The sequence below is a fragment of the Globicephala melas genome, chromosome 3 (assembly GCF_963455315.2).
Source record: "Globicephala melas chromosome 3, mGloMel1.2, whole genome shotgun sequence".
In the NCBI taxonomy this organism is placed as follows: domain Eukaryota; kingdom Metazoa; phylum Chordata; class Mammalia; order Artiodactyla; family Delphinidae; genus Globicephala; species Globicephala melas.
In genome coordinates, this window is record NC_083316.1 from 155516898 (window position 1) to 155531754 (window position 14857).

General features: G+C 47.0%; 1 protein-coding gene across 1 annotated transcript in view; it reads left to right on the forward strand.

Annotated features, from left to right (window-relative positions):
• Positions 1-14857, forward strand: part of OBSCN (obscurin, cytoskeletal calmodulin and titin-interacting RhoGEF) — a 169468-nt gene that overhangs the window by 23257 nt on the left and 131354 nt on the right. Inside the window, 1 exon segment of the mRNA XM_070045296.1 lies at positions 1477-1752. Within this exon segment, the coding sequence (XP_069901397.1) occupies positions 1477-1752 (276 nt within the window).

Here is a 14857-nt window from a genome sequence, read left to right on the forward strand (position 1 = left end):
CTGATCATCTGATATTGCTTTTCTTTGGATTTCTATTCACTCTTGTCCTTGGCATGCCAGTGAATTTTCAGTTGACTGTCAGACATCGTTTGAGAAAACTTTTTGAATATGGATGATGTTATCTTACTTCAGACAGAGGATCAGTATTTCCTTTGCTAGGGAGGGAGAGAACAACTAAGAACTTTAGTCTCTTCAAGGACTGCACTGACTCAAGGCTGCATTACCGTTTTGATCAGGGTCATCTATCTCTGGTTTGCCCCCATTCCTGGGCATAGTCCTCCAAGGATTTCTACAGAGACTTGGGGTATGGAGGGGGGTCTCTTTTCAGGCAGACACTCAACTCTAATCTCTGTCTCTGGTAATGCAAGGTGCTAAAAAGTCTGCTCTAGTTTTCAGAGGTTTTCTGCTTGGCTTCGTAGTCTCCTGGGCCATGCAGTTGTGGAGCTCATCAAACATCTTGAGGGGAATGTGGCTGAGTGTGGGGCTCAATTCTACCAGATCTCTTCTTCCTGGAGGCTTGGCTCCTCAATCTCTAACTTTATCTTTCTGCTTATACAAGGTGTACATAGCCTGACCAGGTTTCCTGTTTCGTAGTAGCAGCCCTATGCCTTTTAGTGTCATGCTGTACTAAGGAGCAGCAGTGTCCAGAGGAGAAAATCAGATGCCCAGTGTGGTTCCCTTTTACCTTCCTCACTCACTTCACATCTATCCTTCTAGGAGAGCCCTGGCCCTAGCTCTCATCTCCGTTAGAATGACTCCCCTCAGCTTTCATCAAAGCTGCCTCCCTTTTATCATTTAGCACTTCACCTAAACATTACTCCTCACCAAGATTTTCTCTGACCACCAAATCTAAGTCACTGCCAGTCCCTTCTCTCTAGCGCATCACTCTGTCTTATTTCATCACAGCATTGACCATAGCATTAAATCATTGTCATGTTTGTATGTTTGTTTGTTTTTCCTCAGTAGAAGGTAAGATCTGTAAGAACAGAGACTGTGTTACTCATGTTTCCAGCTATGGTATAGCATTCCCAGCACCACCATAGTGCCTGCAGATAATGGGCCCTCCACTGACATTAGTTGCATCAGTGATTGAATGAATGAATGAATGAATGACTGCATATACAGCATGGACTCTCTGAGATCCTATATGTATTTATACATATAGGGGATACAAGTGCACACAACCCAACCTGCCTGCCAGAGGTGACTGTCACATGGGAAAGACAATGAACTAGCTGTGACAGATGCTAGAATAACTTTGGCCACTTTCCTCCAGCCTTAGGAATTGACCTTGTGTCAGAACATCACCAGAATGTACACTTGAGATATATGTTTGTAAACACAACTCTACACCTTCCTGGGCACATGGCATCACTGGCTCCAAGGAGAAAATTTACTGAACTCTTTTAAGTTTTGGTCTCCCAGGCTGGTACCAGCTTTGTGTCTCTGACACTGTGTCTCCCTTTCTGTGCCCAGAGTCCTCTGCGGTGTTTATCAAGGGACAGCCAGCACATAAAGAGGTGCAGGCCGTGGTGGGGGCCAGCACCACACTGAGCTGCGAGGTGGCCCAGGCCCAGACGGAGGTGATGTGGTACAAGAACAGGAAGAAGCTGAATTCAAGCTCAAAAGTGCATGTGGAGGCCAAGGGCTGCACCCGGAGGCTGGTGGTGCAGCAGGTGGTCAAGGCAGATGCCGGGGAGTACAGCTGTGAGGCCGGGGGCCAGAAGGTCTCCTTCCACCTGGATGTCACAGGTCAGTCCTTGGAGGTAGTAACTTAGTCTTGTGTGGAGGTGATGGGACTGGCTTGCATCCCCTAACAGACCTGATGTTCTTCCCACTAGACTTCATCTCTTTTAGCCTTCCGTCCTCCCACCTCCCATTTTCATACCCATGGCTGGACCAAGGGAGGCTGGATGGGTAGGCTGTGAACAGAAGGGATAATGGTGTTCCTATAAACCCTGAGTGGTGTTTCCACACAGTAATGCACAGTCTTCAGTTCCCAGCATCTGCCCAGAACCTTCTGGGTATTCCTTGGTGTCTGGAACTCTGGTTCTGTCTTGCACTTGGGGTCTGAGGTAGACCAGATGTCTTTTAACTGTGGGTATGTGAATTTGCTCCTCCTGGATGTCCTGACAGCTCCTAGATGCCGTCACCTAGCAACGCATGTGGGTTCACACTAGGGAGAGATGTTTGAATTTCATGAAACCAGGACAAGGGGAAATTTCTGCCACACAGTCATACTTGGATTTATCTCAAGACTGAACTATGGATTATCAAAGTTTTAGGTGTTCTGAACACTCTTTCTTCCTTGCACGTGGATATAGAAGTTATCTGTGCATCTACATGTAACAAAATCTAGATCCATTTTTCTTGCAATATGTGTGCAAAGTAAACAGAGACCAGAGGGTTGGTCGATATGTGCCTGAGATATGCACATGTGAGGTCTGGAATTCTCTTTTCAAAGCAAATAGTGATTTCCTTTTGTTTTCTGTTAGAACATTCTATGTCAGAATTCCCTATGGAGTCTGATTTATAGATTTAGACTTGGAGAGGAATAGTAGCTTCTCCTATACCAACATGTATATATCTTTTAAGAATGGTATTTTAGAAGAATATGACAATATTTTTTCATGGCGATAAGTGTGAAAGTTTTGACAAATTGATCAGATTCTTAGAAAACTATGTAAAAAGTGACACAAGAAACATTCAACAACTCAAGTAGTCCTATAATCTTTTTTTTTTTTTGCGGTACCTGGGCCTCTCACTGTTGTGGCCTCTCCCGTTGTGGAGCACAGGCTCCGGATGCGCAGGCTCAGCGGCCATGGCTCACGGGCCTAGCTGCTCCGCGGCATGTGGGATCTTCCCAGACCGGGGCACGAACCCATGTCCCCTGCATTGTCAGGTGGACTCTTAACCACTGCGCCACCAGGGAAGCCCAGTCCTATAATCTTTTAAATAATTGGAACCATAACGATAAATCTTCTCATAGAGAAAGATCTAAGCCCAGTAGTTCCACTGGTAAGTTATATGAAATACTTTGGAAAGAAAATCCATGTTCATGGATATTCTTCTAGAGAATAGAAAGTGGAGATAAACAGTCTCTGATTTGTTTCATGTAGATAGCATAACATTGATACAAATATCTGACAAAAATATTTTAAGAATTAAAATTACAGACCAACCTATTATGGATATCAAGGCCAATATCTGAAACAAAATATTATCAAAATAAATTTAACAATATATTAAGAGGAAAATTGGTAATACACTGTGATAAAAGTCATAGTCCAGAAATGCAAGGCTGTTTAAACACTGGAAACATTAGCAAAGCAATCTGTTCATGACATGCAGAATAAAGTATTTGGAAAGATTTGGCATTATAAATACAGAAAAAAAGTTTAATAAAGTTGGCATCAATTCATGATATAAAATTCTTAACGAATTATAAATAAAACAGTTTGTAATCTGATAAATGACGCTGCAGACAAACCAGCTAATTGCACACAAAAAAGTGAAAGTTTGAAAGTTTGTCTGTGAGATAGCGAACCAGACAAGGAAGCCAACTGTTACTACTTTTAACCAACATTGTACAACAGAGATAGGAGGAAAAGAAAGTAAAAGACCTAAACGTGTGAAGAAACAAAAGTTGAATTCATGGATAATATGATTAATCCAAAGGATAAATTATGAGACTTAATAAGATAGTTGAGAATGATTACCATGTAAAAAAATCAATATGAAGAAAACACTTCTACGGCTACATAGTAGCAACAAACATCTGGAAAATGAAATTTTTAAAAGAGTTACAATAGCATCAAAAGAATCATTTTCTAATTCCAAATCTAACAAAGGGTGGTGAGAGGCTCTGTGTGTGGGGGGGAATTATTAAAAATGTTTTGAGAGACAGTTAAGAAGTTCTAAATAGTTGGGTAGAAATCCAGGGAAGAATAAAAAATGTTCAATACCAATTAAAATCCAAACAAATGTTTGTTTAGTGGGGATTTTGTAAATTCAGAAGTAAATTGCTAAGACCATGTACAGTCAATACACTATTGAAGAAGAGCAAAAAGTGAGTTATTTGCTATACCAATATCAAGATTGTTATAAAGCTATAGTAATGAATACAATAGTGTCTCATTGCAAGGATAGATACACAGACCAAGGGACCAGAGTAGTGATCTCCGACACAAATCTGCACGTGAATGGATGCCCACATTCCCCTGCTCCTTTCTTTTTAAAAAAATGTGGAATCATGCAAGGAGTAGAGACAACATGGTTTTAATAAATGACACTTAAACCATTTAACCATATAGAAAAACGATTAGGCCAGTAATTCATATCCCCCATGGTCAACTCATGTTGGGTTAAACACCACAGAATAGAAGGGAAAATCATAAAACTCTTAGATGATAACAGATGGTTTTAATTACCTCAGACTAAAGAATGATTTCTTTCTTTTTTAAAATAAATAATTAAGAAAAATTTTATTTATTATTTTTGTCTTCGTTGCTCCATGCGGGCTTTCTCTAGTTGCGGCGAGATGGGGCTACTCTTCACCGTGGTGTGCGGGCTTCTCACTGCGGTGGCTTCTCTTGTTGTTTAGCATGGGCTCTAGGTGTGAAGGCTTCAGTAGTTGTGACTCGCAGGCTCTGTAGTTGTGGCTCACGGGCTCTAGAGAGCAGGCTCAGCAGTTGTGGTGCACGGGCTTAGTTGCTCTGCGGCACGTGGGGTCTTCCCGGACCAGGGCTCGAACCTGTGTCCCCTGCATTAGCCGGTGGATTCTTAACCACTATACCACCAAGGAAGTCCCAAAGAATGACTTCGTAAAATACAAGTGCACTAACCATAATGAAAAAAATTTGACGTATTTGACTACCGTAAAACTAAATATGTGTTGATAGATTCATCAGAAGATAGCATGAAGTACTGAAAAGGCAAACCACACAGATGTGGAAGACATTTAGAACACACACACTTGTCAGTGCCTAGCATTCGTATGTATAAAAATGTCCTTAAAGTGAACATACAAATGGCAGACAGTGCTATTGAAAATAGGGCAAAAACGTTGAGCAGTGACACCACAGAAGAGCAAACACTGATGACCAAAAACATCAGAAATGGGTCTTTATTTTGAATCATCACAAAAAATGCAAAAGAGTGCCACAGGAGGTACATTTCACTCCCACCAGACTGCTGACAATGAGAGTAGGTGAGGGTAGCACTTCAGCAAACCTCATTCACTGCAGATGAGAACATGCCCTGCACTTTCCTGTGGGAAAAGACTCTGGCCTCATCTGGGAGGGATGAGGAATGCACCCATAATGACCCCACAGTTTCTGTCCTAGAAGAATTGTGCAAAGAGGAAGTTTATCAGAGTATCCGCATCAGATGCTTGTACCAAGTAACAATATGAAACACTTAAATTGTACTAGCAATTCCCACAACACAGAAAAGTGAATTCGTGGTGGGGTAGAAACCCAGTGTAAAGGTAAAAACAAAAAACCCCACCGATGATACCGTGGTTTCTTTAAAGACTTAGGTAAGGAAACATTTCTAAAAAGAACACAAATGCTCCAAACTCAAAGCGCTGAAATGGACATCGGTGACACTCTTGAAGGGAATAACTTTGATTCATTGGAGGACCCGATCACATAGTGAAAATGGGAGTCCCACAGTTGGGAATAACTTAGAAAGCTAGCAATCTGTCCTTCTCTAGTATTTCAATGCATAAAGAGTGCCTAGAGATGGAGAGAAGAGAGAGTCTACTATTGGTGAGTAGGCAAAAATATGAATTAGGTCCCCAGGAAGAACAAAAGAGTAATGGGGACCCCGGTCATTCGGGGAAAGGCGCTCAGCTTCTTTATTCCTCCGACAATGGAAAAGAAAGCCACGGGGAGGTGACAGCACTCCCCAGGGATTGCCACAAGTTGACCGTACTAAGTGTAGGCCAGGGCACCGCGCCTCACTGATTTCCATGGACTGCAGGTGCAAAGTTCCCTGCTTAGGCGTATGGAGAAGACTGTGGCCCCATCTGGGAAGGATTGGGAACACTTGCGTGTGACCCCGCAGAAGCCATGAGCAGGGGAGAAGTCTCCTCAAAAAGCGCACCCGCCCCCAACCCCCCCACCCCCCGGACCAGCTCACGTGGACCCGGGGGAGAATGCGTCACTTGTGTTACTTGTCGCTAAAAAAGGCAGGGGCACTTCTGAGGGGCACGCAGCTGGTGAAGAGCCTGGAGAAGTCTCCAGCTAGGTCCCCGCCCCACCTCCGCACCCCTCGCGCCCGCCTGTCCCATGGCTCCCCACTCAGGTCTCTTTTGCCCAGGGCTGCTTTCCTGACTGAGATGGTGTCCTTGACGCATGTATCCCTCCCTGTCCCCAGAGCCCAAGGAGGTGTTTGCCAAGGAGCAGCCAGCACGCAGTGAAGTGCAGGCCGTGGCGGGGTCCAGTGCCACGCTGAGCTGCGAGGTGGCCCAGGCCCAGACGGAGGTGACGTGGTACAAGGATGGAAAGAAGCTGAGTTCAAGCTCGAAAGTGCGTGTGGAGGCCATGGGCCGAGGGCGGCGGCTGGTGGTGCAGCAGGCGGGCAAGGCAGACGCCGGGGAGTACAGCTGCGAGGCCGGGGGCCAGAGGGTCTCCTTCCACCTGGATGTCACAGGTCAGTCCTGGAGGAGGATACTAAGCCAGCCTATTTGGAGGTGATGAGGGGACGGTCTTGCGGCCTCCCCAGACGGGTGTTCACTCGCCTGTAGCCTCCCAGTCTTCCACGTCCCACATTTATAGCTATTTTTGCCCAGGGAAGGATGGATGGAGAGTGTGGGCGTGGAAGGAACAGGAGCCATTTGTGTCCACCTGTCTCCATGCAGTAAGGCCCAGTCATGGTGTCGTAGCACCTGCCCCGAGCCTTCCTGTTGTTCCTGGTATCAGGACCCTGGCTCTCCCTAATGCTTGGGGTCTGAGGTAGGCCTGGGGATATGTGACTTTCCTCCCATGGTACGTCTTTCCTGACACCTACCGCATGCCTCATGCCAGGTCTTGGGTTGCCAGATGGGGTTTCAATTTCATTGATCGCAGATTAGTGGAGATGTTGGCCACCCAGTTCCGCTTGGAATTATCTTAGGAGTGAACTGTGGATGGTCAGATTTGAGGATACTGCGATGCCCTTCCTTCAATTTCCTGGATAGGGAAGCTCCGGTTGCCTGTAGGTAGCAGAAGATAGGCCAAGTTTGTTGTCATGATCTTGCAAAGGGAGGAAGAAAGGAGGATTGGAATAGAGTCCCCTGTGCTATTTAGGGTGATCTTCTTAAATGCAGTAGGATTTTGCCTTTGTCTTCAAACAGTTTGGATGCTGCGGGTCAGTATTCCCAATGGTGTTATATTGATGAATTTAGGAACGGAAAGGAAAACGTCGCTACTGACCCATCGGTCTGCTTTGCTAATGAGGAGTTAGTGTACTAGCAGCAGACTCTGACTGGCAAAGCAGTCTTTATTTCGTTGCATTTTCCTAAAGGTTAGTGAGTGTCGCTGCCTCGTGGCTGGAACATAGGGCAGTCTATGAAATCAGGTTACTCGTCTTCTGTGAAGAGAGCCTTCATGCTGAGTAGGGGTGGGCTGCCATTCCACATTGACTGCTAGGTGTCAACCCGTAACTGTTTGAGACCGTGTGACCGTATGATTATTTATGGGTGTGTATAGATATCCCGGATCCGAGAAGGCATTTCTGTAAAATGTGGCATTTGGAGAGTATTAGAGAGTGTTCTAAGATAAAAGCTTTGAAAAGTTGTGAAGTTTGACTAAATCCTGGACAACTGTATGAAAACTGACACAAGAAGATGTAGAAAACTCAAAGAGTTGTATGACTTGTCAGTCAGTAGGACCAATAATGAAAAATCTTCCCAAGAACTACCTGGTACTTCTCTGGTACAGTCTACAAACTATCCTGGAAAACTGTTATTCCATGCTTGTGGAGATGGTCTTAGAGATAGAAAAAGGAGATGCACTCCATAAGTCTCTTTAAATTCAGAACATGATATCGACGCATACCAGAATCACTGAAGAAAGGCAGGAAGGATGAATGAAATTCCAGACATATGTATTACAAATATCACAGCCAAAATCATAAATGAATTGTTAGCAAAAGGAATTCAGCCATGCGTCCACAGGGTGGAGTCAGTGATGAGAGTCCTAGTCCAGGATTGCACGTTGTGTTGAAGGTTGGCAAAGTTAATATATATAAAGCATGGAATTAAGAGTTTGAATGCAAAAGGATGTGGTCCTCTGAACGAGTAGAGAATCAAATGCTTGATGAAATTTGATCATCCCAAATCCAGGCAAAAAATGTGAGAAAACTGAGCACCAGTTCCTGTCATATAATTCTTAAAATACTGTGCAAAAGTGTTTTTGGGCCGCCCTGGTAGCCCAGTGGTTGAGAGTCCGCCTGTCGATGCAGGGGACACGGGTTCGTGCCCCTGTCCGGGAGGATCCCACATGCCGCGGAGTGGCTGGGCCCGTGAGCCATGGCCGCTGAGCCTGTGCGCCATGGCCGCTGAGCCTGTGCGTCCGGAGCCTGTGATCCACAACGGGAGAAGCCACAACAGTGAGAGGCCCGTGTACCGCAAAAAAAAAAAAAAAGGGCTCTTTTTTTAACGTTATAATAAAATTCCTCCAACAACAACAACAGCAACAACAAGACCAGCATCCCGCTTAACGTGTCCCTGCCAATCTTTGATGTGAGGGAGAACACACGTGGGCCTCTGTAGTCACTGAGCGGATTCAGGAAGAGCATAAAATCACTGGCAAAGGGTTTAGAAAAACTCAAGGTAGAATTTGCTGATGATGTGATTATCAACTCAGTCTGATGGATCAATTATTAGGCTGTGTACGATTGTTGAGTAAGATTAGGTTGTAAGAGAATGAACATGCAGAAGACATTTCCACAGGTAAGTCCTGGTGAGAAACGCTGGGCAAGTGAAACTTTTGTGAAAGAGTTAAAATGGCACAATTGTATCATGTTCCTAATTCCAGATCTGATAAAAGGTGCTACCAGACTATGTGGGGAAATTAGTACACATTCTTGAGAGAGAGTCAGAGGTTTCCATCGATGCAACGTAATCTGAGGAGAAAAATCAGAGATGTTGATTAACAATGAAAATCGAAGCAAATTTGTGTTTTGGGTGGTCAGATGGTAGAATAGCAGGCAGATTCCAAAGACAAGGGACAGCCAATGGGCTATTTGCTTGCAGAAACGCGGTAGGAGCCCTTCCTGGGAGCCATTGTCAAGAATGTTCGTGAGGCTATATAGTTTTCAAGATAAGGGGATCCCAGTGTGGCGATATTTACCGCATCAGAGGAACGTAGTAGTGAGGTCAGAAATAGGTCTTTGCAGCAGTATTTTCCTGCACTACCACGGACAAATCCCCCCTCCGTCTGTCTCCCAGCCCCCTCCCCGCCGTCACAATTTTATCTGTTGCTGTGCTGTGCGTTGGAGGAGTCGAGGAGGGATGTTGTCTTCATAAATAGTGGTTGGACCACTTACCCATAGGGAAAACTTAAACTGTACTGACAATTCCCAGCACACAGAAAAGTACACTCATGGTGGGTTAGAAACCTCAGTGTGAAAAGGTACAAACCAAAAGACAGTCCGGTGATACCATGGTTTCCTTAAGACCGAAGGTAAAGGAAGATTTCTTAAATGGAACACAGATGCTCCAAAATGAAAGCGTGCAATGGACATAGGTGACACTATTGAAGGGAAAAACTTTGATTCATCGGAGGACTCGATCACACAGTGAAAATGCGAGTCCCATAGCTGGGAATAACCTTGAAGGCTAGCAATCTATCCTTCTCTAGTATTTCAATGCATAAAGAGTGCCTAGAGATGAATGGAGAGAAGAGAGGGCCTACTATTGGTGAGTGGGCAAAAATTTGAATAGTTGCACCACGAAGAACAAAAGAGTAATGGGGACCCCAGTGTACGCGGAAAGGTGCTCAGCTTCTTTATTCCTCAGACAGTGGAAAAGAAAGCCACGGGGAGGTGCCAGCACTCCCCAGAGATTGCCACAAGTTGACCGTACTAAGTATAGGCCAGGGCACCAAGCCTCAGTGATTTCCATGGACTGCAGGTGCAAATTTCCCTGCTTAGGCATTTGGAGAAGACTGTGGCCCCATCTGGGAAGGTTTGGGAACACTTGCGTGAGACCCGCAGATGCTATGAGCAGGGGAGAAGTCTCTTCAAAAATCTTACCCTCCCCCCACCCTCCCACGCCCCGGACCAGCTCACGCGGACCCAGGGGAGAATGCATCTCTTGTTTTACTTGTCGCTGAGAAAGGCAGGGGCACTTCTGCAGGGCACACGGCTGGTGCAGAGCCTGGAGAAATCTCCAGCTTGGCCCCCACCCCTCCTCCGCACCCCTCGCACCCGCCTGCCCCACGGCTCTCCACTCAGGTCTCTTTTGCCTGGGGCTGCATTCGTGACTGAGATGGTGTCTTTGACCTGTGTATCCCTCCCTGTCCCCAGAGACCAAGGTGGTGTTTGCCAAGGAGCAGCCAGCACGCAGTGAAGTGCAGGCCGTGGCAGGGTCCAGTGCCACGCTGAGCTGCGAGGTGGCCCAGGCCCAGACGGAGGTGACGTGGTACAAGGATGGAAAGAAGCTGAGTTCGAGCTCCAAAGTGCGTGTGGAGGCCACGGGCCGAGGGCGGCGGCTGGTGGTGCAGCAGGCGGGCAAGGCAGACGCCGGGGAGTATAGCTGCGAGGCCGGGGGCCAGAGGGTCTCCTTCTACCTGGATGTCACAGGTCAGTCCTGGAGGAGGATACTGAGCTAGCCTATTTGGAGGTGATGAGGGGACGGTCTTGGGCCTCCACAGACGGGTGTTCACTCGCCTTTAGCCTCCCAGTCTTCCACGTCCCACATTTATAGCCATTTTTGACCTGGGGAGGATGGATGGAGAGTGTGGGCGTGGAAGGAAGAGGGGCCATTTGTGTCCACCTGTCTCCATGCGGTAAGGCCCAGTCATGGTGTCTTAGCACCTGCCCAGAGCCTTCCTGTTGTTCCTGGTATCGGGACCCTGGCTCTCTCTAATGCTTGGGGTCTCAGGCAGGCCTGGGGATATGTGACTTTCCTCCCATGGTACATCTTTCCTGACACCTACTGCATGGCTCATGCCAGGTCTCGGGTTGCCAGATGGGGTTTCAATTTCATTGATCGCAGATTAGTGGAGATGATGGCCACCAAGTCCCGCTTGGAATTATCGTAGGAGTGAACTTTGGATGATCAGATTTGAGGATACTGCGACACCCTTCCTTCAATTTCCTGGATAGGGAAGCTCCAGTTGCCTGTAGGTAGCAGAAGATAGGCCAAGTTTATTATCATGATCTTGCAAAGGGAGAAAGAAAGGAGGATTGGAATAGAGTCCCCTGTGCTGTTTAGGGTGATCTTAAATTCATTAGGATTTTGCCTTTGTCTTCAAACAGTTTTGATGCTGCGGGTCAGTATTCCCCGTGGCATTTGTGAAAGAGTTCAATGGGCACAATTGTATCATTTTTCTAATTCCAGGTCTGGTATAAGTTGCTACGAGACTATGTGGGGAAATTAGTACACATTCTTGAGAGAGAGTCAGAGGTTTCCTTGGACGGGCAGTAATCTGAAGAGAAAAATCAGAGATGTTGATTAACAATGAAAATCGAAGCAAATTTGTGTTTTGGGTGGTCGGATGGTAGAATAGCAGGAATTTTCCAAAGGCAAGGTACAGCTAATATGCTATTTGCTTGCAGAAGTGCGCTGAGAGCGCTTCCTGGGAACCGTAGTAAAGAATTATCGTGAGGCTATATAGTTTTCAAGATGAGGGGATCCCAGTGCGGCGATATTTACCGCATCAAAGGAACTTAGTAGTGAGGACAGCAAGAGCTCCTTGCAGTAGTGTTTTCCGGCACCACCAGGGACAAATTCCCCCTCCGCCCCCTACCCAGCCCCCTCCCTGCCGCCACAATTTCATCTGTTACTGTGCTCTGTGTTTTCAGAAGTTGAAGAGGGATGTTGTCTTCATAAATAGTGCTTGGACCACTTACCCATAGGGAAACATTAAACTGTACTGACAATTCACAGCACACACAAAAGTACACTCGTGGTGTGTTAGAAACCTCAGTGTGAAAAGGTACAAACGAAAACAGAGTCCGGTAATACCATGGTTTCTTTAAAGACGGAAGGTAAGGGAAGATTTCTTAAATGGAACACAAATGCTCCAAACTCAAAGGGCTGAAATGGACATCGGTGACACTCTTGAAGGGAAAAACTTTGATTCATCGGAGGACTCGATCACACGGTGAAAATGCGAGTCCCACAGCTGGGAATAACCTTGAAAGCTAGCAATCTGTCCTTCTCTAGTATTTCAATGCATAAAGAGTGCCTAGAGATGAATGGAGAGAAGAGAGAGCCTACTATTGGTGAGTAGGCAAAAATATGAACTGGGTCCCCAGGTAGAACAAAAGAGTAATGAGGACCCTGGTCATTCGGGGAAAGGCGCTCAGCTTCTTTATTCCTACAACAATGGAAAGGAAAGCCACAGGGAGGTGCCGGCACTCCCCAGAGATTGCCGCAAGTTGACCGTACTAAGTGTAGGCCAGGGCACCGAGCCTCACTGATTTCCATGGACTGCAGGTGCAAAGTTCCCTGCTTAGGCGTATGGAGAAGACTGTGGCCCGATCTGGGAAGGTTTGGGAACACTTGCGTGTGATGCCGCAGAAGCCATGAGCAGGAGAGAAGTCTCTTCCAAAGCGCACCCTCCCCCCACCCTCCCACCGCCCGGACCAGGATACCTGGACGCGGGGGAGAATGCATCACTTGTGTTACTTGTCGCTGAGAAAGGCAGGGGCACTTCTGCAGGGCACACGGCTGGTGCAGAGCCTGGAGAAGTCTCCAGCTTGGCCCCCGCCCCACCTCCGCACCCCTCGCACCCGCCTGGCACATGGCTCCCCACTCAGGTCTCCTTTGCTTGGGGCTGCCTTCCTGACTGAGATGGTGTCCTTGACCCATGTATCCCTCCCTGTCCCCAGAGCCCAAGGTGGTGTTTGCCAAGGAGCAGCCAGCACGCAGTGAAGTGCAGGCCGTGGCGGGGTCCAGTGCCACGCTGAGCTGCGAGGTGGCCCAGGCCCAGACGGAGGTGACGTGGTACAAGGATGGAAAGAAGCTGAGTTCGAGCTCCAAAGTGCGTGTGGAGGCCACGGGCCGAGGGCGGCGGCTGGTGGTGCAGCAGGCGGGCAAGGCAGACGCCGGGGAGTACAGCTGCGAGGCCGGGGGCCAGAGGGTCTCCTTCCACCTGGATGTCACAGGTCAGTCCTGGAGGAGGATACTGAGCTAGCCTATTTGGAGGTGATGAGGGGATGGTCTTGCGGCCTCCACAGATGGGTGTTCACTTGCCTGTAGCCTCCCAGTCTTCCACGTCCCACATTTATAGCCATTTTTGCCCGGGGGGAATATGGATGGAGAGTGTGGGAGTGGAAGGAAGAGGGGCCATTTGTGTCCACCTGTCTCCATGCGGTAAGGCCCAGTCACGGTGTCTTAGCACCTGCCCAGAGCCTTCCTGTTGTTCCTGGTATCGGGACCCTGGCTGTCCCTGATGCGTGGGGTCTGAGGTAGGCCTGGGGATATGTGACTTTCCTCCCATGGTACTTCTTTCCTGACACCTACCACATGGCTCATGCCGGGTCTTGGGTTGCCAGATGGGGTTTCAATTTCATTGATCCCAGATTAGTGGAGATGTTGGCCACCAAGTCCCGCTTGGAATTATCTTAGGATGAACTTTGGATGGTCAGATTTGAGGCCAATGCGACGCCCTTCCTTCAATTTCCTGGATAGGGAAGCTCCAGTTGCCCGTAGGTAGAAGAAGATAGGCCAAGTTTCTTGTCATGATCTTGCAAAGGGAGGAAGAAAGGAGGATTGGAATAGAGTCCCCTGTGCTATTTAGGGTGATCGTCTTAAATGCAGTAGGCTTTTGCCTTTATCTTCAAACAGTTTGGATGCTGCGGGTCAGTATTCCCAATGGTGTTATATTGATGAATTTAGGAACGGAAAGGAAAACGTCGCTACTGCCCCATCGGTCTGATTTGCTAATGAGGAGTTAGTGTACTAGCAGCAGACTCTGACTGGCAAAGCAGTCTTTATTTCGTTGCATTTTCCTAAAGGTTAGTGAGTGTCGCTGCCTCGTGGCTGGAACATAGGGCAGTCTATGAAATCAGGTTACTCGTCTTCTGTGAAGAGAGCCTTCATGCTGAGTAGGGGTGGGCTGCCATTCCACATTGACTCCTAGGTGCCAACCCGTAACTGTTTGAGACCGTGACACCACAGGATGATTTATGGGTGTGTATAGATATCCCAGATGCCACCAGGCATTCCTGTAAAATGTGGCATTCGGAGAATATTAGAGAGTGCTCTAAGATAAAAGCTTTGAAAAGTTGTGAAGTTTGACTAAATCCTGGACAACTGTTTGAAAACTGACACAAGAAGATGTAGAAAACTCAAAGAGTTGTATGACTTGTCAATCAGTAGGACCAATAATGAAAAATCTTCCCAAGAACTACCTGGTACTTCTCTGGTACAGTCTACAAACTATCCTGGAAAACTGTTATTCCATGCTTGTGGAGATGGTCTTAGAGATAGAAAAAGGAGATGCACTCCATAAGTCTCTTTAAATTCAGAACATAACATCGACACATACCAGAATCACTGAAGAAAGGCAGGAAGGATGAATGAAATTCCAGACGTATGTATTGCGAATATCACAGCCAAAATCATAATGAAATGTTAGCAAAAGGAGTTCAGCCATGCGTCCCCGGGGTGGAGTCAGTGATGAGAGTTGTAGTCCAG